This window comes from Oryzias latipes, chromosome 15 (assembly GCF_002234675.1).
Source record: "Oryzias latipes chromosome 15, ASM223467v1".
Lineage (NCBI taxonomy): Eukaryota > Metazoa > Chordata > Actinopteri > Beloniformes > Adrianichthyidae > Oryzias > Oryzias latipes.
In genome coordinates, this window is record NC_019873.2 from 18,954,422 (window position 1) to 18,982,206 (window position 27,785).

General features: G+C 38.6%; 1 protein-coding gene across 3 annotated transcripts; it reads right to left on the bottom strand.

The window, feature by feature from the left end:
* Positions 1-3,124: 3,124 nt before the first annotated feature.
* On the bottom strand, positions 3,125-25,996 carry LOC101167893 (protein FAM53B-like). Of its 3 annotated transcripts, none has more exons than XM_004077076.3 (5): positions 25,890-25,996; positions 13,956-14,222; positions 12,620-12,674; positions 10,688-11,544; positions 3,125-4,282 (listed from the first exon to the last, which is right to left on the bottom strand). In XM_004077076.3, the coding sequence occupies exons 2-5, from the start codon at positions 14,034-14,036 to the stop codon at positions 3,929-3,931; spliced, it is 1,347 nt and encodes a 448-aa protein (XP_004077124.1). In that variant the 5' UTR covers positions 14,037-14,222; positions 25,890-25,996; the 3' UTR covers positions 3,125-3,928. The 3 variants fall into 3 exon arrangements, with proteins under 3 accessions (XP_004077124.1, XP_011482680.1, XP_023819049.1); XM_011484378.3 differs by having other exon boundaries at positions 25,817-25,950; XM_023963281.1 differs by lacking the exon at positions 25,890-25,996 and adding an exon at positions 25,814-25,834.
* Between the last annotated feature and the right edge of the window lie 1,789 nt (positions 25,997-27,785).

Below are 27,785 nucleotides of genomic sequence, written 5' to 3' on the forward strand. Positions count from 1 at the left end.
TAAGTAACATTATGGTCAATCTGCAACAACTCTGTCACATGAGAAAGACAACCATCCACGATTTGTTGGCAAATGGATACTAGCTTTAAGGTTCAAATGATGTATAAAGTCTGTCAAAACATTTTACAGTCATTGCATGACTTTTTTTCACAGCTGTAAGATTCCCACCACAAAAAATCAAAATCAGTTTTATTTATATAACCATAAAAACACACAGATCACTACCAATTTAAAAGTTCAAAAAGGTGGTGAGCTATCCACCTCATTGATAGAAAATTTGTTAGGGGGGACCGAGTTAAGTGAATTTTTTTAAAGCATTCTTATTTATAACAAAAAAGTGACATAAAATGCAACGATTTTGGTTTTACAGGAATCATTAATTTTTGAATGTGATAACTACAATATTTTTTTTTTGTGATGCTGATTATTTAAATGGCAAATTCTCTTACAAAGGACAAACTATGTATTAAGAGGCTGACAGATTAGGTAACCTTTATTGTTCCGATGGATTTCATTTTTCTATACCATCTTCTTCTTGCTCTTTTGGCTTTTCCCATCAGGGATTGCCACAGCGAAACAACCTCTCTTTCGAGGAGGAGTCACATGGTTAACTTGGCAGTGTTTTATGCCGGATGCCCTTCCTGACGCAACCCTCTCAATAATCTGGGCTTGGGACTGGCACCGAAGCAGATAAGGGAATAGGGAGCAGCCTGGATTTGAACCCTGGTTTCAGAGACGGACGGCGCCGCAAACCAGCACGAGCTAAACTGGCTCCGTTTTTCTATACCATAAAAGATGAAAATATATATAAATGTAAGCTTTTATGTTTTTTACTCCGTTGGGTGTCAACACAAGACTAAACCTTAAAATCCAGATAAACAGAAGATGCTGTTATTCTAACCTCCTTTGAAATCCTTAAAGCAGTTTTCAAGCCTTCTGGCTAAAACACAGACTTTTTCCTTAAAATGCAGCCAGTTTTCCCACATGTAATCGAGGTTAAGGACACACGGTGGTGTGGATTTGTCTAACGTGGCCTTTCCTGTCTCCCTCTCTCGAGGGTCCACATCTGCCAACTTCAGCCACAATGCCCCCTATTTATGGCTCTTTCACCTCAGATATTAAGTCTCTTCACAGCGTGGCTTTGCCAGTTCCTGTGAGAGAGGAAACGTGTGCGTGCAGTTGTGTGTTTTACTGACCTTTGGGGAGCTCCAAGCAATGGCAACATTGTTGATAGCAACAGGATTCTGTGCTTCGAGCCTTTTTCTGTTAAGTAAAAAAAGGTGAAGAAGTGATGTCTGAGCCCTTCACACCTCATGTTGTTGCTGGCTGGAGGGACGGGGGTGTTTTCCAGGCCAGGGACAGCTTTTCTGACTTTACAAGTGCTCTCATTTTCTATATCAGGATCTCATATTAGGTCATGGGGGTTCTACGTGTTTCGATGCACGTTTTGTGGGCCAATTACTCAAGCTTTGAGATGTTCACCTTCCTCCACGGCCAAGATTGAAGGAAAAGCTGCAAATGGCTGTAATATCCTGTTGTGAACATAAACACTGTTTTGCTGCCAGCACTTCACTCCTTGTGTTGTAAAAACAATCCGTCCCATCACGTTATTTCTGCGACTTGCCTCGCTGGTGGCCAAAAATGAAGACAACAGAAACCTCAAGCCACAGCTTAGGGAGATAGACATCTATGGCTTAAGTGTTAAAGGTGGCAGGTGCTTTGAGTTTCTCTCGGCAGCTTGGACAAATATCAGACGTGATAGGAAATCCCAGGGAGGAACAACCTTTCCCGACCGGCGAGTTTATCTCTGTTTGCCTGCTTTACGAGGCCAGAGATATTTTCTCCTGATGTCACCTCCTCCGGTCATTGCAGGGTTACCAGTCAGATTCATTTCAAGCCTCGACTTCCTGTCATGTCATTCAGATCATAAAGGCAACATCAGAATAAAACAATCCATTTTTGCTTGAATTTATCTTTTTTTGCCTAAATATTAGTTATAGCATCATGCTTTAGTTCATAATCTTTAGAAAAATCAAAACATTTACTAAACCCAGTGCAGTTTCAAGTTAAAATTTTGGAATTTTAAGTGATAAAAAAAATACAAAAGAGAGGGATAATTAGTCTATTTTTGCTTTGGTGCCGTTATTGCTAGCTGGACTGAATTTGAGCTCATTCAATCCACAGTGGAAAAAAAACATTGTTTTGTATAAAATTAATTAAAATTTAAAAATTTAATAAATTTAAAATTATTGTATTATATTAAATTATTTTATTGTATTTATTAAATTATTAAACTTCCCATGATTAAAAAGGTTTTGTGCGATTTTAAAAGATCTGTAAATCTTAACTTTCAAAATAAAATCACTTACAAAACAACTTGTTTAGAATTTAAAGCCGTACTATTATTTTCCATGAATGTTTTTCTCTAGGGAAAAAAAATATGGTTGCACCTCATAAAGATTGAAAAGAATTAGGGGATATTTGTGGGTTAAAGCTGATGTAACTATGAATACTGACTTGGACAGCTGTTGGGCAGGGCTATAAAATCTAGTATACGAAGCCAAACTATATTTTCCAGACTAAACTGAGTTCTTTTGGCACCTTAGTTACATCAGTTTTGGTACCTGGGCAACATCTCAGTTAGAAAAAGAAATACACAAGATTAAGACATAAATCTCAAGGATGTAAGACCAGAACTTTTCCACTTACGGTTTAGGAAACCATAAGTTAACACTGTATGCTCTATAGGTATACATTTAAAATGATTCCTTTCTATAAAAAAAGCTATTTTGCAAAAATGGATATTTATAATGTTATTTTATCTGATTTGTTTTAAATCAAAAGCTACAAACTGTTTCAATTTCAACCTGATAAACAGGGGAAATTAAAAATGCATCCACCAACACAGCAGATAAAAGTTTTAAAGAGTGAGCTTCAAGAAAAAGATTCTGAAATGTGATGCAGGAAGTGGCTGGGGGGAGCGAGTGCTGCTTCTAAAGAGCATCTGGAAACTTTTGCTTATTTAGACTTCAGATCTTTCAAAGTGAAATATCTGCTGCAGAGAAATACATTTACAAAAAAGAGGAACACCAGGCCTTAATAAGCAGAAAAATAAGAACATGAATGTGAGTGTGGGTTGCAAATTTATTTCAAGTCCATTCCGTTACAAGAAAACCCATATAATGTTACTCCTTCACAAACAGCTCATTTAAGAAAAAATACAGATACGTAGAAAAATACATGCTGCTGTTAGAAGTCAAAGGTTGAGATTCAGTGTTTTAATTCAAACAACTTGCACACATATGCCAGAGAAGGTGGCTTTAAGTGTGGCAAGTTTTTCTTGAAGAGAGCTGGTAAAAGAAGCTTCCAAACAAAGGCACTTTTTTTCATGTTCTGAACTCTCCATAAAGCTTTTTGAGCCTACATTCAAACAAAAACATTTGCATGTGCGCACAAAGGTTGAGGAGGAGAAGGCGCAGCTAAGTCTTTCACAACGTTTCTTTGCTCGTCCCGGTTTCATCAATGCTCCATTTTCAAAGAGAAGCTAGATACAGGAGAGCTCAGCTACTGCTACAAACCTACAGACCTAAAGTGAATAGACTTAGGAAAGTTCCACAAGTAGAAAAGCCAGTGAGAGCTTAGATACGTTTTAAGACTGACCCTCAATGTTCCACTCCTGAGTTAAACCAAATAGCCAACACATAAAAACGACTAAGGCCACATCTATTGTGATTTAAACTTTAAGAATGTTCAGGCCAAAAGTGTCATTACAAATACACTTTCTAGTCCTTCCAACAGTTTTCCCCCCGCAAAATTGGTCTTTTTTTTCTTCTTCTCGCAATCCATGCCAACTGTCACTTCTTGGTACATCAAATGTAACTTTTCTATAAAATTACTCAAACTGCTTTTTCTATCTTCAGCAAAATTTTCAGTTTCTTTCAATCTGTTCAAGATCCAGCTCTCCTCCCAGCTGAAAAATGTCTCTCTGGATCCCGCAGTCACCCTTCCACAGGGCGTGCTTACTGTCCACAATGCAAACAGGAGAAGCGGGGCGTGAGTCCACGCTACAAGCAGAGTCGCTGTCCAGCTCCTCGTACGATGAATCCTCTTCCTCGTCATCTCCCGCTGCATCTTGGCACGCCTTTAACCCCAGTTCTGACACGGCTGTGAAGTCTGACTCAGATTGGCCGACGCCGTCAAAGGAGGGTGGGGGCAGGCTTGATTGGCAGCTGTCAGCCAACATGAACCCAGGGCAACTTAAACTCTGAAACGTCTGCAGCTTCTGAAGAGACAAGAGAAGAAAAACAAATGTTGGTTTGTGCATCTTCCTGCAGCACATGTTCACATCCTGACTTCACTGTAATGAGGCCAGAAAAAGCTACTGGGCCTGACAGGGGAATTCAGGGTTTTTTGTCTTCCAGAAAGAGGTTGGGTTTAGTTTTGGGCAGCTAAATGCTAGCTTTCCCTCATTAACCGCATGTGAACATGTAAACACGAGTATACGCAAAGCAAGAAGAAATGAACATACACAAAACTCTAAACAATCCGTGAGTCAGACAAACACTGAAATGTTTTGCAAACCACAGGAGGTATCGTTTGTCAGACTGAGCTCATTCATCACTGAATACCATGTTGAAACACATAACTAACCGAGCCCAGCGTTCCTTTTTTAAAGGCATTGTTGTTCACAGCGGTCAAGGAGTTTTTTAGTGATCTCCAGGGAGTGTCAGGTAGTCTTTACACAAACAAAAGGTTCAGCTTTTGCTCTTAAAACTTTCCTTTTAAAGACAAAATTTACAGGGAAGCTGCGTCCCTCTCTGCTTTCATGCTCTCCTACAGCCCTGACTTCCTCTTTGCAACAAAGGCAGGCAGCCGCAGAGCAGTGAAGGGGGTTAATGATCTCTCAAGTGCCCCCAGCAGCAGATGTTGTAGGTATGGAGGTGAATAGAGATGAGAGCCTCAGCTTACATGACAGACACCTCCTACGTTTCCCTAGCATGTGTTGAGATTTTGAATTTAGTGTTACAATGAGATGGGGTTTCTCCCTTGGAGAAGTTTCATTCTCGACCACTTACTTTCCTTGAGTTCATTAGGTCCAAAGAAAAAAACAAGAAGACTGAGTTGCAGGACTTTTAGCAGTTTAGCTTTATTAAGAAACGCTCAAAGCGATCACATCAGCACTGCGTGGCCTTCGCTGTAGTACCTAACCAGAGTGGAAAAGGGGATTTCTAAGCTCTAGCTCTCTCTGCTCAACACCCAGAATTACCCCACTACTAATTATCACAGCAGAGGAGGGGATGAAAGCACTAGAGAAAGGAGGGGGAGAGCCGCCTTCCCACAATATGCTTTCTATAAAATCTACTGTGGGGCTGGCTGGGTTTTGGGTGGGTGTGGTGGTGGGTTAGTGGAACAGGGTTGGATTTCTGCTATAGAACCAGTTTTGCCAGATGGCATGCACACATGCAAAAAATATAACTTAATCCACCACATATGGACTCCTGACCCTCATGCCGATTTGTAGAACATAACACACAAGCAGAATCAAGTCATATGCTGGATCACAAGTCAGGAGTCTTTGGCTGTCTTTGGGCATTTAGTAACACGTTTTCTTCAGATTTGTACCATGTGATGACTAAAGTAAACATTTTAAAGACTGGTGCATTGGTCCAATAAACTAAACAGCTGTCTGACTGAAAAACTGGACATCCAAAATGTTTCCATGATTTGCTTTGGAGGATATAAGCAGGTGAAATTCTTAAAGAACCCTCTCCAGTCAAAAACATGATTTATTTGTTTGTTTTTAAGATCTTTTTGTGGCCTTTTTTCTCATAATGAAGGAAATATACTAAGACAATTAAGTTTACAATTACATTTCTGAGAATTTCTTTGTCCAAATCGTTGAGAATCAGAAGCAGACAAAAAAATGCTGTTTGAAAAAGAGTGTATTTGTTATGTAGAAACGACACTGGGCGGGCCACAAGCTCCCTGCTCCGCTCCATTCTGATGCATCCACTTGCAGACAAATAGATCTGTGTACATCTTCATTTTCCTCGTCTGAGCTGGAATCTGGTTTGAAATTGTATGGATAGTTGGATAGCTCCATTTTTGTTGCACCGGTAATGTTAGGTTGGGGTTGTGAGGGGCTGTCAGCTAGTGAGAGAGTCCTAGAAAACAATACAGGGTTTTCTTTTGGCTTAAAATGCCATAATCAAAACTAAAAGATCACTGGGAATGTTTTTACAATAGATTAAAAGATGATTGAATATTAAATTGAGAAATATATATATATATATATATATATATATATATATATATATATATATATATATATATATATATATATATATATATATATATATATATATATATATATATATATATATATATATATATATATATATATATATATATATATATATTATCTATATATATAATCTATATATAGATTATTTTCTAAGATAAAAAATTTCTAAGTTTAGATTTTTTTTTGGTCTTGGTTCCTCTTTCATTTAATATACACTATTGTGTTTGTAGGGGAGCTCAGGAGGGACAATTCAATCTGTGAATCTAGAGAGAACATGTCAATATTTTTTTAATTAAGACTGCATTATCTTATATTACCTGCTTATTAATTAAAATGCACTACATGCAAAGAGACCTTACAAATGCTCCCAAGGTGATTCAAACAAACAACACCCTGCTAAAAGGCAAATTAAAGTCTTGCTGTGAGATGACTAAAATCATACATACACAATCTTTTCACCCAGAGTATCCGCTAACTTGCATTTCTGCACAAAATCAAGAAAGAGACCAACAAATCTCCTAAAATCAGACACCAGAAGCTACTACCATTGAAAAGACAAGCGAGGTGTCAGAAAAAATATAAAATGTAAATCATTTTGACAGTCAAATGAGCTCCCAGCATGCCTGTGCATTAATTGTACGCTGTTCCACCTGAGTGCCTCTGCACAGATCTGTGCATACTGCAGGACCTGCATGTAGAGCAAATTCCCAGCTTTTTCAGAAACTGTTACAGTTGCTAGTTCATAAAAATGAAGAGTTTTTATGATATATTTCTATATCCTCATTATTTACAGTTCAGACATACGAAAGGTTACACCATGTCACTTTACAAAGTGGTAAGACACAGCTCTAGACACCAACCTAGATATTCCCGTATGCTTGTTGGGCTTGACACCCAGCTATGATCACCATGTCTGCCATCCCAGGAATGGAGAGAGACAGAGAAAAAGAGGAAGAGAGCAGCAGCAGGAACTTGGGCCAAAGTGAAGATATTAATAGAGAAGGGGTGAAAAGCCTGTCTGCCAGCTTCACTATAAAAATAATCCTCCTTTCTTAATCCAGCTGCTGTTTTCTCCACAGCACAGATCAGTTGTTCAGCACGCCCCCTTTTACCACCTGTACCTTTAACACACCAGGGCTGTCAATGTTTTTCTGAATGTGCAACAGTCCAACTAAAGTTATCAAATGACAGATGACCTTGTATAGGACATTTCCTGAAAAGCACAGTAAAAGTAGGATCAACAATCATTCAATGGGTGACCTACACCCATGAGATAACGCTCTTCATCCGACCATTCTCTCCGCCCATGAAACGAAGGAAAAAATAACGTGGTGCCAAGGTGGAAGGACAGCCAGGGGTAAAAAGGAGACCGTGGAGAGAGCAGAGGGATGAAACACACAGCTAACAGGAGGGAATTCGGGGTGCAGTGGGATGTCAACCCTAAAGGTGGTCAAGTTATAAACAATTAGTACTGTATGTATCCCCAGAATTCACACTCCCATCCTTTGACGCAGTTGGGTAATCCAAAAACCAAACGACGCCACGTTCCTCTGAGAAAACACACCTCTGGGAATTCTGAAGTTAGGTTAAACATGTTACTACCCATTTCAGAAAGCTGTTTGCCTTTTGGCTCTGAATCCAGTTTCGCCATTACTTCACCGAGACAGATTACTCTTACACACATTTACACAACTCCCCAGGTTTCCATGAAATAAGTATAATGTTTAAACTGACAGTCTAAAGCCGACCCAACACTGAACTCAATTTTGTGTTTGTTTAAAGCAGCAGCATTGTCCAGTGCAGTTAGACTGACACAGCAACCTTCATAAACGATGAGACTATTTTTTTAATTATTATTTTACAATGTGCGAGAATAAAAGCTGGCTTAAAAGATATGTTTATGTCTTAAAAATAAAAAATGATCTGATGAAAATGGTGATTTTGGTGTTTTTAACATGTTCTTGTGGGATTTTTCTGACGAGGACATAACTAAAACAATTTAAGCCTTAAAACTGCATTTCTGAGTATTTCCAGCTGGAAAAAGAGCATATTTGTGATGTAGTAACTAGCTCTCGAGCTTTCGGGAACATGGAAGGAAAGAGGGGCGGGGTTTATTCATGCCAATGCTCCTGCCCACAGTTCAAAGGTGAATTTCTAATGAACTCCTGCCACTTTGCAGAAACAGTTTTTTATTATTATTATTGGCTAGAAAAGGCAGTCATAGTCAAAAGACCACTGAGATCAAATATTATTGGAATCTGTCTTTAAATGGGCTGTTTGATGTTGAAACCCATTTATGGCATCAATAAAAAGTTTTAGTAATAGTTGCTGTTATAATCAATCATTCTTTGTATATTAACATTGGAGTCTATGTAAAGTGGAGTGGCTTTCCAAAAAAACACTGAACTGGACTGGAAGGGTTTGCACGTTGCTTCAGCTTTAAAGTTTGGCACACAATCGCTTACAGACAAATGATGGGAGAATCAAGTGTCGAAACAGTGATTTCAACATCACTTTTATGTTTTCGCACAAGTTCAGCTCAAGGTTTATCTGATTTTTCTCAAGAAAACACAAGAGTTAGTTAGAAAATTAACACTACCTCACAAAAAAAGACCTTTACATTTAAAACATTCAAATTTTTAGCCTAAACACCAATAAAAACGAGACTTTCAAATAACTTAAACACCAACTTACTCTGGAAGAAAAGAAAAGGAATCAGTGGTTTTAATGAAAATTCTTTCTAAATCAAGTGAAACAGTTGTTGGTATGGATTGTGATCATCGCATTATTACTCCCAACTAGGAATGATTCAGTAATTACTTTCATTCTTCTGTAACCTGCAAAGATTTTTTTTGTTCCACCCCCCCCCCCCTTTTTTTCAGACGGTTTGATAGCACAACTGTCAAAACACCTTTGTAACGCAAAGCAATTATGTGAATTTACAGCCGTCGCCTGAAAGATTCTAGTCCTGCTTGTTGAAGACCTTGCTGCAAACCACCTATTAGTTTAGACTGATTAATGGCAAAAGCACATCAGCTCTCACTTGAATCCATAAATGTGACTTCAATTATACTGCAGTGTTACTCTCCTCATGCTTCAGTTACAGAGAAACTGAAAATACAAATGCTATTTGACCTGCACAACTTCACTTATTTCAACAATGCTGCTGTCAGCCAGGCCCATCTGTAAAAATCACAGCATTTTGAAAATCAACAATAAGTTGCAACAGACAAAGCTAACACAAGTCACAGTAAAATTAGCTACAAGACAGAGTGTGCGCTTGCGTGTGTTAAGTGTAATCAGTGTGCTTGATTTCCCCCTCTTAGCAGCTGGCATGACTAGAGGAAACATGCCTGGTAGGCTCCATTACCCAGGCCTACTTGATCCAGCCTGGCTGAGTCCTAAGGGTGCCTGGCTGGGAACGCAAATGTTTTTGGAAAAGGAAGGGAGGGTAGGTGGATAAACTGATGATACTTTCTAATAAGGGAACAGGAAACAGACCAAAAACAAAACAAAACAGCATGACGTGAGGATTTATACAAAAAGTAAAGCTTAACTATTGCAAATGTGTTAAGGAAAACAAAGTTAATTGGACACATATGTTATGAAGTGTGAGTCACTGCATGATGTACAGTGTTTTTATATCACTATTAATGAAATAGTTTGAATTTGTGAACCCAAGTGAGTTTTTTCCATGCAGTCTATAAAAAATGCTTCTCCTGTTTTAGTTTAAATTAAGGTGAAAGGGTCTTCCACAGCTTTTCTGACCGTACCAAAATAGCAATCACGGTTTGATATGGGAAAGAATGGTAGGTACCATGTATCAAAAATATTTCCCTACATTTAACTCCTTTTGTTTGTTTAACTTCTTGATGGCAAACAAAAATAAAACAAAATAAGAAGAAACTCTACCAGAGTTGAAGGGAAGCAAAATGAACAGAAAATGTGCATAAGAAGAGAGGAGTTTGGATGGTCTATTTACCCAACAGAGTTAATGAAATGTCAAACCAGAGCAGGGCTTGCTAGAGCGTATAGCTAGGCAGTATGACCGAACATGAGGAATGTTTCTTTAGAGAGCAGCTCTTCGTGAGCTGAAGAGGGGAAGCCTAAGACTGCTTAGCCCTGAAGCCCGGGACTGACGATCCAGAAAACTCCCTTCAGCTCGGTTGAATCAACTTCCCATCAGTCTTAAAGAGATTCGTGACATTGTTATGTCTGGCAAGCTCTTGAACTTCTCCTGTAGCTAAATAACAAGTAGGGATTTTGTGTTTCAAGAGGTGAAGGGGATGCTAGACTCTGAAACTGTTAAACTAGGGAGAATACACTCACTGAATTCAGTCAAAGCTTGTGTGTGCCTGTCTGCACATGACATTTCAAGCTAACCTGAGTCATCTTTGCCAAGTCCAGGGAGGGACGCTGCTCCTGGGCATCCTCTGGTCTTCTGCGCTTCATACCAATCTTTCTGTCATTAAGCACGCAGGGCTGGGACCTGCTCCGACTCAGACATCCCTTCCCTGCTGCTCCCTTTCCAACTCGCCTCCCCAACTCAGGGGTGGAGTCTGGAGAGCTGGTCTCTGACATTTCTTCACTCTGAAGCTCTGTCAGGCTGATTTGCTCCTGGGATAAGGATAGAGGCCTGAGAGAAATGTGACTAAAGGAGTGGTGACGGTGGTGTGAAGAAGGCGAAGTGGGGGAGACTGGAGAGGCAGTGAATTGTGGATGGGGCGGCAGCTGCTGGTTGAAGAACGGCAGGTCCAGGATTCCATCTGAAGGGAGGCTGGAGCGGGAGGGCAAACTGAAGCTGGAACTACGCTGCATGGCGGGAAAGTGGCACCCTCCTCCTCTGACGCTTCCTCCACTGTAGCACCTACGTTTCTCCACTGCCATCCACACTCTGGAGCCTTGGGGCCTCCAAGATGAGCGGAACCCCCCAAATTCATCAGAGAATGAGAGGGAGCGACACTGGCGTTTACTTGGTGGGGCTGCAGGAGTTTGGCCTGTGGCTGTAGTGGTATATTGCGAAGTGGTGGACGTCTTGTGGGCGCTGATCATGCCACTATTGCCCAGACTCAGACCTCTTATTAAACTGGTAATGGTGGTGCTGCCTGCCTCATTGGACCAGTGCTGGCTCCCTGGCTCATGCATCGCATCCCACAGGCTCTCCAGACTGGAATCCTCCTGACATGAAGCTCTCTGCTGGATTGCAAAGTTTTTCCCTGAGTCCAGCCATCTATCTGACTCTGAAACAATCCAAACATACAGAGTTGTACAAATTAGCAAAGAAAGAAATAGATATGTTGCTGCAAGAGGTAACATTTAAAATGACCACACCACATTTCTGAAAAGATAAAAATCCATCCAGCAAAAAATTACAGCTGGAAAACACATAATTTAAGTTCTCTAACAGCTCAAGATAAGAAGCTGAGTGGCTAGGATTTGGAATAAAATAACATCTTGATGGTATAAGATCACATCACACTCCTGGATACTATTCTCCATACTTGACATGTTAAAAAAAGAAGTAAAAAGCACTGTTTGGGGAAATTAAATACAACAGAAACTTGACATTACTGTAAGACAAACTAGACTAATTGAGAATTAGCTAAAGCACAAAAATATACTTTTTAAAATTAAGATGCACAGGCGGCATCTAACAAGGTACAGAAATTATGAAAAGCAATGCTAATGGAAGGATAAATATTGGAAAAATACTGTGATATTACAACATTTCCCTTTAAAATGAAAAGACCAATGAATGATTTTGTTGTAGCAATAAAACAGCATTGATTCTTTTTATGGAACCACGACTGTTAAAAGTAATCTGATTTAGTTAGATTATTGCAATTATTATTGAAAGTTGCAGCATTTTTACCGCCTGTGTTCATGTAGTTTTATATAATATGAAATCTGGGACTAATGCAGAACTATTTGTGGTCTTGGTGTTTTATTTACAAAACTGGAGTATTAGTAGTTAGTACTTACAACAGTACATCTGTAGAAGTGGGAATTCATTACTGCATCTTTAAAAAGAGCTAAAGGGAATTGTTGACACATGCCACAGCATATTCAATTACAGTTTATTCCCATGAGAGAGCTGTGCAACGTTCTGTGGATGCAGGTGCACCTTTATCATGAGAAGGCAATGAGTGACAGATGGAGAAGGGAGAAGTGAAATATTGAGCACCACAGAGTAGATAAACAACAAAACAATTCAAGGGGTGAGTGGCTTTTTAGCTTAGAAAAGGCATTAAGGCTGCTTGAAAAGATATATGCAGACGACAGCATCATTTTGGGTGGAATATGAAAGTAACTCACCCACAGCTCCACAGGAGAGAAGAGTTGTCCCTCTGCTCATGGTGTGGAGCTCACTCTGCAAAGAAGCAAAAAGAAAAGGAGAAAAGATAAACCTTTCAGAATAAGGTCATTGCTTCAAATCCTCTTCATTTTTCAACAGCAAAGAAAATGTTTTTCTAGGGATTAATCTCTCAGATTCCATTGCGTGCCGACTATTAAGCAAAAAAGCCAGTAAAATGAACATTTGTAAGCTGGAGAGACAGGTCATTTGTAAAAGGCAAAACAATCAAAAAAGTAGTGGTTAAAAAAAGCTAAAATGTCCACAAATAAATGAAAACCATACTTTGTTATACTAAGAATAGGAAGAAGCTCCTCCTGTTAATGCTTGGTAAATACGTAGTTTGTCATTGGCAAACTATCCTGGCAAAGACAGACTCAAACAACGTCACAGTTCATATTGAGAAAAGGTTATTTGTAGACTGCTGCTGTATTTCCACACCTTCCCATTCTCCGACTCCACCCGCTGGGACAGGGTGGTGGTGGCTGGCCGCATAAAGGACAAGCCTAAAATGTGACAAGTGATTTGACTCACCTTAAAGTTATTATCACAATATTTAATCCCAAACAAATGAGCCATAGATTCCAAAACAAAGAGTAATGAGCTGCAGAGGGGTAAATGGCCAAATTAGATGGTAGCTTTGCACTAATGCCGCCAGTCCGGCAGCACATTTGAATTAGCATGCTTATGTTATGTTATTGGTCTGGGGTGGAGTGTGACCTATTTATAATAAATGGGAGAAGATAAAAGCGTTAGGGGAACTTTACATTCTCACGTTTTTATAAGGTTGACAGCTGGTTAAAATGAAAACTAATCATTTGTGCAGTGAGAATAGTGCAGCGAAACCAAACTCAAATGCAAATGTTCTGTTGTTTAGTTTTAAAAAACTAAGAATGCATAAAGGTTTCTATTGCCATTCAAAAATTATGCATCATGCAGCTACAATCGGTTTGAGATTTTTTCTACTTTTTCCTCTGTTGAAACAGAAAGTGTGCTGGAATGCCTTAGGTTAGTATGTCATGCCTTCTTTTCAGAAATGAAGGCACTTCCTTCAAAGTTTGAGGTGTTAACAGAGCATTGTTAAAAACTCAAAACCCCACAACCCGATAATGAGCTTTCATCTAGACATGAACATTATGGAGGAATTGTGTTCGTTTCATCAAGACAAAACAATTAGGAACATCCTTCTCAATTCTGGTCTTGCATGTTCACCGACCTTGTTTGTCTATGCAACTATTTAAACAATAATTGATGACATTACTGCTTTGTGCCGAACTAAAAAGAACAAGCTTTTCTTACCAGCCAACTCTCGATACTCTTGGATGTTACATCATTGACACTCTTCTTCTTTTCCAGTGTTTTGGAAGAAATGATCACCATGGTAACAAGCAGCTCTGCTCCGGGATGTTCATGTATAGAAAAAGGTCAGGAGTGGCCATTTTATTCCAGGGTGTAAGGCAGATAGTGCATTTTGGCAACGCAGGTAAGCAGTTGGTGGCCTCCCATCTGAAGAGCAGTGCTGACGAAGGCCGTGGAGGTAGAGGGGTGTCTTTCAATACTTCATCTCTGGAAAAAAAAAAAGAGTTACTATATTAAAAACCTATTTTAATCCCAAGTTTAGTAGCAAAGATGAGTCTACAAAAAGTTTATAATGAGAAGGAGTTTTATGCCTTCCATGCCATCTGTTCAACCTTTAACTGCCTGACACTTGAAGGAACACAACCAATTAGATATCAGTACAGCTTCACACCCACAAGGCTCTGGCTTGATCAAACCAAACATTAACAGTACATTTCCTCATCTTGTTGATGATGAAACTTCTCCTGCCAGACAATAAAATGCACCAAACGTTTGGAAAACCAAGGAGGCAAAGTTTAGTTCATCCAGAAAAGAAAACATCATTTAAACCATTGGAAACATGCAGAGAAAAAAAACGAACATAAATCAAGACGTGGTTGCCAGCACTCATGGGTAAGACAAAATACCACTAAATAAAACTTTTGGAGAAAGAAATGTTTGGCAGATGACGCCTATTTTGCTATATTCTGCTTTTTTTGGTGCTACAAACTTAAACTTACTGAAGAAAATTATATGCAGTCAGAAAAAAGAGCTGGAGAGACTTCACCCAAACCCTTTAATTAATAATCCACCAAGCACTCTTACATCACACAAAAAAACACACTGCTGTCAAGGTATAGATCCTGTAGGCCAATGAAAAGTTTCTGTGGAAGAGTGACACAAGGCTAATGAATTCACCAGACATGCTATGTAAAGGCCTGCCTGTGTAACATGTGGTTTTGTGTTAACAGAGGGCTGTTGGATTTAACATGCTATGGTGCAAGGGCTTGCACTGGGTATGAAATTGGCTTTGTGGAATTGTAATTGGAGCACACCAGCAAGAAAAGAAAACATACAGCAGGGCTGGGTTAAACTGTTTTATCTCCCTGTAGTTCAAGTAGTTATTTCACAATGTCATCTCTGTCCCGTTTCTCCTGCCCAGCCTCATGACTTTATAGATTATAAATGTTTTATGTAGACCTGCTCTGAACCAACTACAAGCATATGACTCCTATTATCTTCATTTATGCGAGAGAGTCAGTGGAGCAACACTGAGGCTCTGCGAGGAAGAGAAGCTGGTATTGTAGGTGAGAACTGGTGAAGAAGAGAAAGCTTTCAGTGATGAGTTTAAAAGATTGCTTCACTGATTAGGACTGATGTTGGTTCTGGTGGGGCAGCGTTTGTGTGAAAGTCTGCAATAATCAGAACGGTGACTAAAAAGTTCAACGCTCATATTTCACAATGCTCTTTAAATGCTGTTCATCCTGGGCTGACACAGCACCTTGTTGTGCCATTAGATGTGCTGTATATGCTGGCTGCTTATGCTAACCTACAGTTGTGTGTGGTGACTGGCAAATAAGGTCATGGGAGAGGGATGAAAAGGGTGTCAATTCAACCCTGGAGCCACATTTACTTAATGTGGCTCCAGGGTTTGATGGGGTAACCAAAGCTTCATGGACAAAAATCACTGATTTCTTGCATAAGGACTGTTACTGCTCAGAGCAAACCTTCATCTCTGCAAAATTGAAAGTATTATTATTATTTTTTTGTCCATAGAATGCCTCAGGTTTGGTGAATCATTTTTCTGACTTCACCAATTAGGTGGATTAAGTTTTCTTAAGCTGTCACAGGCCTGTTTCTACATTTTTCCTCAGAAAGGTTGGTTGGAATGCTTGCTTTATTTCCTATTGACATTCTGCAGAAAGGCTTCAAGATGTCTAATGGTGAATAAGACCACATTCAGATTACGGTATTTGAAAAGCTAATGTTTTTATAAAGTATACAAAATGTACAGACATGTTACAGAGCAACTCACTTTGTCAAAAAAGAAAACAGTTTGACACAACTTTTGAAATGAAACCACACCATCATGAATAAAACCTCCGAAATAACCATGAATAAAATGGTCAGCAACGAATCCACCACTTAATTGAATAGGAAATAAAATAACATGTTAGGGGTCAAATTTCAATCACAATTACAGCCTTCAACGGGTTCCAACAGGTCAGACAGAGAGACTATTGTTATTTAAACTGCCCCATTCCAGAGGGGTATGGACAGGGTATATTTTATGCTTTGCTTTTCAACCAAACGTGGCAACCCATGCTGAATTTGCAAAAATGCAAATACAGCAAGAACAAAAACGGACTTTTGTAACAAAAGCAAGAGTTCTTGGTCAAAGATTTACAGCTCATGACAACCAAACAGCACTCTTGCACCAAGTGCTGCCTCTTCCTATTCTATAGGATAACAGAGTCAAACACAAGATAGATGGAACAAAAGGACTACAGCAAAATGGTTTTGAAAGAAGGGAACCGGGGTGTTTAAGGGGTTCAGTCAACGTACATAACACAGCCGTAACGACACACTGTCACAGAACCATAGAAGGGACATGTTTTGTCCCGTCTATGGAAAATAGTTTGAGACTACTAACCTTGGAAACAAACTAGCTACTTATAGCTACTTGAACTAGCAGTAGGTAGTTCTACAATGTGTTGATTCACAAAAAGTTCACCAGATCCTGGTGAAGTACGAAGCATTAAACAGAGAGTGATTTGTCAGGAATTGTGTTTGATCCATAGTTAGACTCATCTAATTTGAACCCTTTCTTTTGCACACCTGCTTCAAAAATTACTATATTTCTTGGTGTACTTTCTTTTCACAATATAAATGTCTCTGAATTTGAAATCAGTGGAGGGCTGAAATCAAAGGAAACCTAGGTTTCCTGGGCTGCAGACAGGAGCTCTTGGCTCACTTTCAGCGGCTTGCATGGGGGATGGGGGGCAAAAGAAAGGGCAGCTAAGATAATATGGCTTTTTGCCCAGGCAGTGATTTGTACAGGCAGATGAATGAGAGTCTATTTAGCCCCCCCTGAGGTTTTGTGATGGGGTGTTTGGTGTCCATCACCAATTGGCTCTGGTTTCTGCATACTTGTCCAGAGTGAGTCTGGTGTCAAGACTTTGATCAGTGGCTGCAGTTGAAAGAAAGAAGGGGGAAAAAAAGATCTACACAAGTTAAACAAAGAAGAGCAAACAAATACAGAATTGGTGGCAAATTTGTCCCAAATATTTCTATATATTATTTGTCTTATTGCTTAAAAATAACCTCTATGAGTCAAATCCCAATTTTTTCCCCTATCTCTCTTGGAGAGGTAGGGTTGTTCAAAATAGATTTTTTAAGGGCAGACCATCACGGCAGAGGAATACCGAGCCCTCTGCTGCAAGAAGAAGCAATTCTCTTCATGTGCATGTGTTCTGATGCACAAAAAGTTTACATCTAAATGTAAATAATGATTTTTTTGTTTTAGCATTAAAGTTATAAAACGGACATTTGTGTGTATTCCCAAGCGCTAGCAGCTCCACGCTAATGTAGCTGACCCGCGACTATTGATGACATCATTGAGTGGGAGTAACGTCCGAATTCGAAGACACTATTTTTCCATAACTCTCTGTTTGGAGTGCTAAATGTAAGAGTAGGGAGAAGCCGTAGGGGAAGAATTTGGATTTGGCCTATGCTTGATGAGATCCATGATGTCCCTTCAAACCAATTGAGAAGACACCGATCCTTTATACAGGAATGACAAACAAATGTTCACAATCCTGATAATCGGATTTGATATATTTTTCTAGCCAGTAGTAAAAAGAAGACTTGTTCTTAGCTAAATTTGTATCACTAATTGTTAATTCAAGATAAAGATCGAGCCAACCCACTCTAGGATAATGTGCGTCAGGTTGTAAAAGTGTCTAAGACATACCATTGAGTCCTTTGGCTATCACCCTAGCACCCACTGAAAAAAGGACATTGGCCAAAACAGCACACCATCACATCATTACATTTTCACAAGTACACAAACAATGAAGTGTTCACTCCCAAAGAGTTTTACATTGTTAGTCGTTAAAGGTCTGGTCTTCTTTTGAAGATGCCATTGTATTTTGTACTAACTACAGGGACCATTAACCTCTGCATAGAGACAGCCAGCTCACAAAAATGTAGGAGTCCGTTTTAATTTATTCAACTTTGAAAACCTGTAGTCACAACAAAGCTGGTACTTCAACCTGCCAGTATAATCAGTACTGGTTTGAGTTGCAGCTTTTTTGGCTTAACAAGAAGATAAGTGGTTCATGTAAGCTCACTTCCCTTTGCAATGTGAGGGTTCTGCTTCCCTTGTGGTTACACTTCGCTGTTGAACTGGGTGTGTGGAGTGTGCTGACTTCATTATCAAATACACAAACAGAGAAAGCCCCAAGTTATATCTACAAAGCATTGTGACATTTTGGTAACTTTACATGCATTGCACCAGAGCTCACCCTTTCAATAAACCAAGCAAAGAAAAAATGAAGGCGCAGTCATAATGTTACAGTCGCACATCCGTTTTATAGAATGTGACAAGTGTAAAGACATTATTTGAAACGTACCAACGAACCCAGCATAGGGAATGTAGTTCTAAATGATCTGCAGTATTGTTTCACCAATAACTTAAATATTTTTTGTGCGCCATCAGTGGCAGAAAAAGCTCATAGTTGTCAAAGTAAAAATTACAGATAAATTAGATGCTAAAAAATGTTTTGGAAAATTATCATTTTGAGCTTTAAAAAAGGGAATCTTTTTTGATCATCTTGCATTACTGCATCCAGGACGAAACCAAAGGTGTTTTTAAAGTCCCACTCTGATCAGCGTTTGATCTATTGTAAAAGCGTTCCCAGTGGTCTTTTTATTATGATTATGCCATTTATAGACAAAATCAAAATATCTGTGTCATTTTCTAGGACATAGTCTCTGCAGAGCAACAGGAGTTCATCAGAAATTCACCTCTGATTTGTTGGCACAGAGTAAGCCTGCCCTTCATTTCACATCATCAATTTGAATACACTCGTCCCTGCTAACTTACAGCCCCCCACACCTCCAACCTAACATTACCAGCGCAACAAAAATGGCGAGCAATACCAGAGCTATCCAGCCGTAGAGTTTTGACCTAGATGCCAGTTTGGACAAGAAAAACCAAGACGTTAATGGATATATTTGTCTGCAAGTGGATGCATCGGAATGCAGCAGAGAGGGGAGCCTGGCCTGCCAAGTGTAGCTTTTACGTAACAACTACAAACTTTTTCAAATGGCATTTTTTTTCATCTGCTGCTAATTCAGAACAATTTGATTAAAGAAAAATACTCAGATAAGCAGTTTTAATATTGATTTACTTTATGTGTTTCCACCATCACGAAAAAAATGTCACAAGAACACGTTGAAAACACCAAAAACACGATTATTTATTAGTCTCTCAACTAATTCCGTGGACAGCCAGTTCATGCTCACAAAGACTTTAAAAACACAATACCAAATGGCTCAAAAGGCCAATTTGCAGTGCATGCAGGGGAATTAAGCATTTGCATCCTTGAAAAAGAAGCATCGCGGGCTCACACTCATAGATGCAGGAGTTCAAGGGGGACGCTGATAAAAAGTGAATTTGCGGTTGTTTCTAGAAAATTCAAGATATGAACAAATATTTTTCTAACTTTTCCTGACCATACAGACAGGCCATTTTTCCTCTCTGCCTTAGTTTATCTTAAAAATGCCAGTCAAGTTCCTTTTACCCTAAAAGCCTAAACAATCCCACATTCCTTTTGCCTCTTTTTGGTCTGAAATACATGTGGAGTGTTTGAACCTTTAAAAAAAAATCCAGAAAAATCAGAAATCTTGGAAGCATTTAGAATGCTATCCCCAAATATCTGAATTGTCGGCAAATCATTCCCTGAATGATTATTTTTCATTTGAAACAGCCTTTCTAAGCTTTCATTGTACTCCAGTGTACTTCAGAAAACAGCAGCAAAGTAGGCCAAAGTATATATGAGTTGAATAAGTAGCTATAGCAACCAAACACCAACAGAGGTCAACAGTGACAACCAGCCAGGGCAGCAAGGGCAGACGTCACCAGCCTTGTCAAGACTAAAGTCAGCTCATCATTTTCTTATCAGGAAGCATGCTTGTTTACCAAGCTACAGCAGCCAACAGGAAACTTGCAAAGCACAAACATAGTACAGATTTTCTACTGAGACAACCTGAAATTAATACAGGGTCCCCCCCCCCCCCCCCCCGTGTCTCAGGCCAGGAATTAGTTAAGTGAAATCGTTAGAGGTTTGACAGACATTGGATCAGGTGTTTAAGTTTGAGTAAATTAAGATATGGGGCCCCCTGCCCCTTGGAGTAACCCCTGCATGCCACAGCTCTTTATACATCAGGTAACCCACTAATTACACTCACCCCCCCCCCCCCCCCCACAATCAGTCACTGTTTCTTCCATTACCCATGAGTGCCTGAGCTGTTCTAACAAAATAACCAGAGCTCTAACCCATCAGGAATACATTACACCAGGGTTTAAAGTGTTGTGTGGAATCACTTTTGTTTCCTGCAACTGGTCAGTTCAATAATGAGGTGACCCACTCTTTACGCTACACAAGCAAGCGGTGTTTAAAAAAACGGTGTTTTTTAACTTGTATGGAACAATCCAGAATATTTTTGGTCATTCAACACCCCACATTGAGTGTATATGAGATGAGAATGCATGGATGAGAGGATGTTAAAAGGAAAACCATGCAGCATTCCATTAGTCCATTCATTCATTCATTCATGACAGCAATCAGTTATGTTCAGCATATTAAAGATCCATCTGACTGCTCAGAATAGCTTTCATCTAGGCGGAAACACAAGATTTCAAACCAAGCTGATGCTTTCTACACACTGGATTTCAGTTTGGTTGTGAAAGCTGGTAGCTGTCACCAAATGGGTTCCACATCATTTCATGTCGGTGTTTTTTCCTGGAGTGTGGAATAACCTGCAGGCAAATGTAAAACCTGTACGTAAAACACGCCCAGTGTACAAATGGGGGTTAGTCATGTCATCTAAAAAGTGGGCTCTCTTTGTGCAAGTAGGCCTTTCAGTTCAGACTTCCTCTGCAACCAAGCCCAAGCTTGTAATGAACACAGTAACTGTCATGAGTCTCTTGAATAAAGTAGTAAGCTTTAGAACTTGACTTTCAACATTTTGATTTGCTAGTCTATTGTTTATCTAAAGGGGGCAGTAAGAATTAGAAAAAAATCATTTTTCTTCATTTCTTTTTAAATCCAGGCTGAGAATGGAGGAGAACGACACTTTTACCGGTACCTGTTTTACATAAGCTGTCATTTTTATTTATTTTATGTTTTAACTGTTTACATTTTTATTGTAAATGTAATTTATTGTTCCCTTCTAGGCAGGACTCCTTGGAAAAAAGAGATTATTAATCTCAATGGGACATTTCCTGGGTAAATTAAGGTTAAATAAAAATAAATAAGTTAAAGTCAGTTAAGATTATTTTTAAAACATATCCCTGCAATCCGTTTTCTGCAAGTTACTACAAAGAAAGCAATTTTCCATTGACTCAAAAATAATAACTTTAAATCTAAAACAAACCTTTTTACACTACCGTATATAAATAAATAGGCTGTTTTGTTTTAAAATAGGTGAACTAAACTTGACTTTTTTTTCCAACTAAATCCTGTTTTCAGAATGTTATTGAGATGGGTGAACTCCACTGAACCCCCTTCAAGTTTCATTTATAATGTGGAGAATCCATCAGTTCATGTCAGAGATTACCCATCTAGTGTATTGCAGTTTATGAATATGACTAAAGCCTTTAGGTTTAGGTTTAAAAACCTTTTCAAATATGAAAACATGTTCCACATTCTGAATCAGAAAAAAATATATTTTGTCAATGTACCAAAACGGGGTTCAATTGAAAACAAATATCATGTTAATATCAGTTAATACAATACATAGATTGTCATTTAGTGTTATTTTTTCATAGTTGAAAACTATTTGTTTTTTAAAACATTAACATTTTTATTAATGCAAGTTTGCTTTTAGATAATTTTAAAATGCCAGTGATAACCAATAATATCAGTAATATCCATTCATGCTAATGTTCCTCATTTCTATCCATTGACAGTACTTGGGTTTCCCTGTTTTACTGCAAAGTCTGATCTTATCTAACATGGGGCAAAAGAAGTCAAAGGAATAAGAGAGTTAAAAATACAAGTTGTTTGTACAATGCAATACAACAAAACTAAACTAGAGAAAAAAGAATTAAAATTGTTTTGCATTGTTGTAATCAAAATGGAAATAAACCTAAATGCTCGAATCAAATGACAGTAAACGGTGGTAAATGTGTGTCAGCCGCAGTTGTGATCAAAAGATAAATGAAGGTGATCTTGGCTTGTCAAGCATGATACTTTATAGTCCAATAGATCCATTTTACTAGTCAGCATGCAGGCTGGGAAAAAAACCACTATCTCCGGTCACATCAAACTGTGTTCCAGACTGATGTTCATGTCTTGGTCAGAAGAGCAAAAGCTTGAAGCGATGCTTTATTATTAAATATGCTAAACAACTATCGTAAAGATGCTGTCACACCAAAACTGTGTTAGATAAAAAAAAAAAGAAGTTTCAGACTTTCAAATTCTTCTGGTCTTTTGGTGATTTTTGGTGTTTTTGTCTAAGATCAAGTTCCGCATTTTTTTCAAGGTTAACTGTAAAATATCTGATGTCCTTGGGGGAGTGGGGGTGTTTTCTTGTCAGTAAAAAAGCATGTTCTTAAAATAAATGAGATTCTACTTTCAAAAAGAGGTACCAGCCAAAGCTTTCAGTTCTCTTTTTCAAAGGTATAAGTAGCTCTCTACACAAAAGCTAACAAAAGTATTTATGAAGGAAAACGTTTGGGATTTTAAAGAGTTTTTTTTAAACAAAGAAAATGATGAGAGAATATGGGCTGTTAAAATAGAAATCATCTTGGACGGTATATTTGGATTATATTAAGAGTCAGATGGCAACTCCAGACAATTCCTCACTATCAACAATTAAAAACACAATAGTGGGATGTGGCAATGGGAGTATTTCTATTGCATCCCACAATGCTTTTCATCTTTGGAGTCTGGTCTTTTTTTTTTTTTTTGGGGGGGGGGGGGTCTTTTTGGTGTATGTGAGAATCCCTCTTTTCTTTTCAGATGAAGGTCTTTAGCGTTGTGGGTGATGAGACCCCAGACTTTCAAATCGATCATATCAGTGAGGTAGGAATACTTTTTTTTTAATTGAATAAAAGGAGGATGGCAGCAATGAATGTTTTTTGCATTTAAAGGAAGGAAAAGTGGCAAAAAAAAACAGTTTTTGAACGTCTGAAGCAGAACCCTTAAAGCCTACAGGTCACAGAGGAGAAAAAAAAAGTTTAGGATATGAATAGAGACTACTATAGAGGCCCAGACAGCCATGTCTAACAATCCTGCCCTGGCAGCTTTGCATAATGCCACAGCCCAGACGACAAGGAAGAACGAAAGAAAGAGAGCTGCAGGATAAAAGAAACATAAATAATAGTGCAAAAACATATGACAAGTGCAACAGAAATGTACAGACAGGCATACAACAAGAAAGTGAGTTGGGTGAAAGTGGCAGCATGTGTGTCAGTGTTTGGACTGAGCACCAGGGTCACACACACACACACACACACACACACACACACACCCACACACACACACACACACACACACACACACACACACATATAGCCAATGAATGGAGCAGGGGCTTTCTCAGCGCGCAGGCAGGCACACAGCTGCCCGATGACAGAATGGAGTTCTAATAGGGCCTTTTGCCTGCAACACAAAGGCATTGCAAATGTGTGCGTCTTAAGCACACACTGGGGCACAGAGCGTTCCCTTTTAAAAGTCCTCCGCTCTTAATTGCCCCCATAAATTATGGCTATAACATGTCCAAAACAAGCCAACAGTGCAATAGTGCCAAATTTGTTGTTAAGTACAAGTGCAGCACATTAGGTTGTGCTTCATATAAGTCATTACCGACAACTGTGGACAAAAATCTGTCTGTGCAATAAAGGGACCAATAAAACTTCCACTTTATAGTTTATGACCTATTCTTTAGCCATCTATTAATTATAGATTTCAAGATAAAATGCCAAACTTGAAAACTACCAAAAGCAAAAAAAATTTTTAAAAATCCCTTTTTTATCATTTATGTTAAAGAATTTACATCATCAGCTACATAGAGAGAAAGAATCTTGCCGCTTCACATGACAGATTCTAAAAGATCTTAAACGCTTGTTCACAACAAGCTGTGACATTCCACAAGTGGTTTATTTTGGAAATTGAAGCAAGATGCAGTATCACAATCCTCCCATCAAGAAATGAGGCCAGCAGAAATGCCCGACAGGGAGCTAACCAGTATTTGAGAGGCAAACCCCTATCAACATCCCCTATGTAATTACACTCTGGAGCTAACATGCGATAAAAATCTTTGCCTGACTCTCTGCTTCATATCTATCCAGAACTTTTGGCTACACTTTTGCATTTGCGGGGGCACTGGCTGAGCAGGATACTTGAAGCGGCAGCAGTAACATTTCCTGTTGTGCAGACCAAATTAGCCAGTGGGTCGAGGACGACCACTTTTGTTACCATCAAAAACAAAAGCAAAAGACAAACAAAAAAAAGAGTTCCAGGTATTTCCGATTTGAGTACCCTGGTATCCGTACCAGTTCTCTGTAGTATCGTATTTACAGTATCCACAAGGATCAACCATCTTGTGGTAATGAGCAGGCCAAAACAAAAGCAGCAACTTTTACTTCCTAACCCACAAAAATAAAGGAAACAGCGCTGACAAAAAGAGGGTTCTTTGAGTTGCAGTGCTTTGAGTTGTTAGCTTGGACTGTGAACTAACACCGCAATAAAGAAATTGAAAAGTGACCCGGTTTGAGCCGACCCACATCTATTTCAGTCAATGATTTGTTGTAGGAGCCCTCTTTCTTATCATTCTACAGTTTCAACTGTAACTTTTGAATGCATGGCTGCCATGTAGCCACAACAACCAACGGCTCCAAGGATTTTGACGTTTTGCTGATGAAGCAGAAACATAACTGGGTTAAGTACTCATCTTTTTGGACATAAAAGGGGGGAGAAAAATTAAACTAGAAAACTAGAAACCCACACAAATTATTAATCCAAAAATGAGGAGATGAGGAGATTGAAAAGACACATTGAAAGGCATGCAGATGAAAGTGCTCCAGCCTCATTTATACTCCTCACACAGGCTGTGGTGAGGGGGGGGGGCTATGTCAACACATGCTGCAAAGCAACCACACTGACTTTCCACATACAGGTACTGTCTCTGCTGCTTCAGTTCCATGGCATTGGCTCAGATGAAACCAGCTTTGTTGCCTCAGCCTGTCATTTAACTCATTGGAAGCTACATTTTAAGCATAAAACTTTGCCATAGATTTAGTCACTAAACTCAGATGGAGTTGTTCTTAAATCTATAGGAAACATATAAAAGATCCTATACTTTATTAGTTACTTTGTTATAGTTTGGCCTAAACAATAAATAACAAACAATGCATATACATATCTATTTTTATTATTATTATTTTTGTTTCTAAAAGTAACATGTCTCAAAAGTAAAGTAAGCATGAACAATGCTATCTATTCTATAGCAGCTAGAAACTAAGAAAACAAAGTTAGGCATGTCTGAACACGGTTCTAGTATTAGTATTTACCAGCCTGGAAACATACTACCTGGCCAGCACATTTTGTTTGCAGGTTAGGTCATCTTCGATAGAGGCAAAAAAGTATTCAAAATAAAACTCACAAAAGTTTCTCGCAGTTGCCAGTTTGGCGTCTCCAGCACAAGACTGAAGAGGACTACTGCTAAAGTGAGCTGCGTCGCTGAGTTCAGCTTTGATTGTAGGAAAATGCTCGTACACATACACACACATGAACTGAGCCAAAGGAGGGGGGCAAAAAAAAAAGAAACCAAAGTGACTGCAACATGTGTAAAGGAATGACAGCAGTATATTAGAGTAAAATTTATTTTTAAAGTCACATAATAGTTTAAAAAATAATAACGTTCATATTGTTGAGTTACTACGTAGCAAGGTTTCGTGACATGATATAACTCACCCCTTCCAATATGGTATGGTCCGACATGATCCTGCCCTCTCAAGCATTTTTCTCATGCGCTAGCTAATTACTATGTATTTCATTCATGTTCAGGGCGACTGCATGGGAGGTCTTACTGAATTCAAATCAAATTAATTTACTACGGTTCCCAACTTTCAATGTTCGTCATATTTTGCTCAAAAAATACATTTGGAAAAAGTTCAACAATATCAGTTTTATAAAATAATTTGAGAGGATATGAAAAGTGCTATGTATGAAAAACCTCACCAATACAGCCATACACACATTACATTACATTGCATTAGGCTAATGTGTTTCCAGAGTGATGAAGGGAAAATTTAAATATTTGCAATGTCACACGTGAGAGGATAGGAAAGCCATTCGTGCTGGTGTGCATTAATATATATATATATATATATACATATATATATATATATATATATATATATATATATATATATATATATATATATATATATATATATATATATATATATATATATATATATATATATATATATATTCCCTTCATTCGTGCTGGTGTGCATATATATATATATATATATATATATATATATATATATATATATATATATATATATATATATATATATATATATATATATATATATATATATATATATATATATATATATATTTTTTTTTTTTAAAGAGTGCCAAAACTATGAAAATGTACACCACTGCTGGATTGAACCCATCAGGGACTTTGCTTTTAGGATTAGTGGTAAGTTAAAGCAAAACAGATCTTGAATTGAGTCTAAAAATGCATCGTTGCCTAACATTAGTTATGGTGCACTGGGGGTTCTGTCCCCTTTTTCTCATCTACTTTTACCCACCTTCTCTTATCTAATTCTAGATTATTATTCATCATTTAGTTTTCCATGCCTCTATTTGGTGCAGTGTGATTCATGTATTGTCCCTCTTTCCCTCTGCCCTCCGAGTGAGTGGGAGTGCTTCCAGATTCCAGTTGGCTCATCCGTACTCCTGTACCTGACCCTGTACCTCGTCACTGGCTCGCCTCTGCTCCTGCTCCTACACCTTGCTGTGGATCCTTTCTCCAGCTCGACTCGCCATCCCCCCAACTCCATCTGGCTGAATCTCGTCTGCTGGACTTTTATATATGTAGTTGTAGATTTAGATAAGTTAATTCTTCTCTAAGAGTTCTGGTAAATCGCCTGTCCGTCCTGGGGGAGGATCTCTCCTTCATGTGGACACCCCTGAGGTTTCTTCGTTTTTTACGGAATCCGTTTTTTTTAGGAGTTTTTCCTTACCGCGAAGGAGGGTCTAAGGGCAGGGATGCCAGTTTAGTTTAGTCTGTTAAAGTTTTAGTATTATCCTATTGAATTCTATGTATTCATGATCCTTTGATTTTATGTTTTACTTTTTCAATTACCGATTCGAAGCCCATCGAGATGACTGTTGTTGTGAACTTGGGCTGTACAAATAAAATTGAATTGCATTGAATTAACATTAGATCCAATTTAACTGTTGTAAAAAAGAAACAGCCAGATCTGTAAAAAAATTCAGAAGTAAAAAGTATAACTGCACAAAAATCAGGGTTTTT

Coding starts and splice junctions, on each gene's coding strand:
- LOC101167893 (XM_004077076.3), bottom strand. CDS start 14,036: ATGGTGATCATTTCTTCCAAAACACTGGAAAAGAAGAAGAGTGTCAAT. Junction 12,675..13,955: donor AGAGTATCGAGAGTTGGCTG/GTAAGAAAAGCT, acceptor GCTTCTTTGCAG/AGTGAGCTCCACACCATGAG. Junction 11,545..12,619: donor TCTCTCCTGTGGAGCTGTGG/GTGAGTTACTTT, acceptor GGATTGTTTCAG/AGTCAGATAGATGGCTGGAC.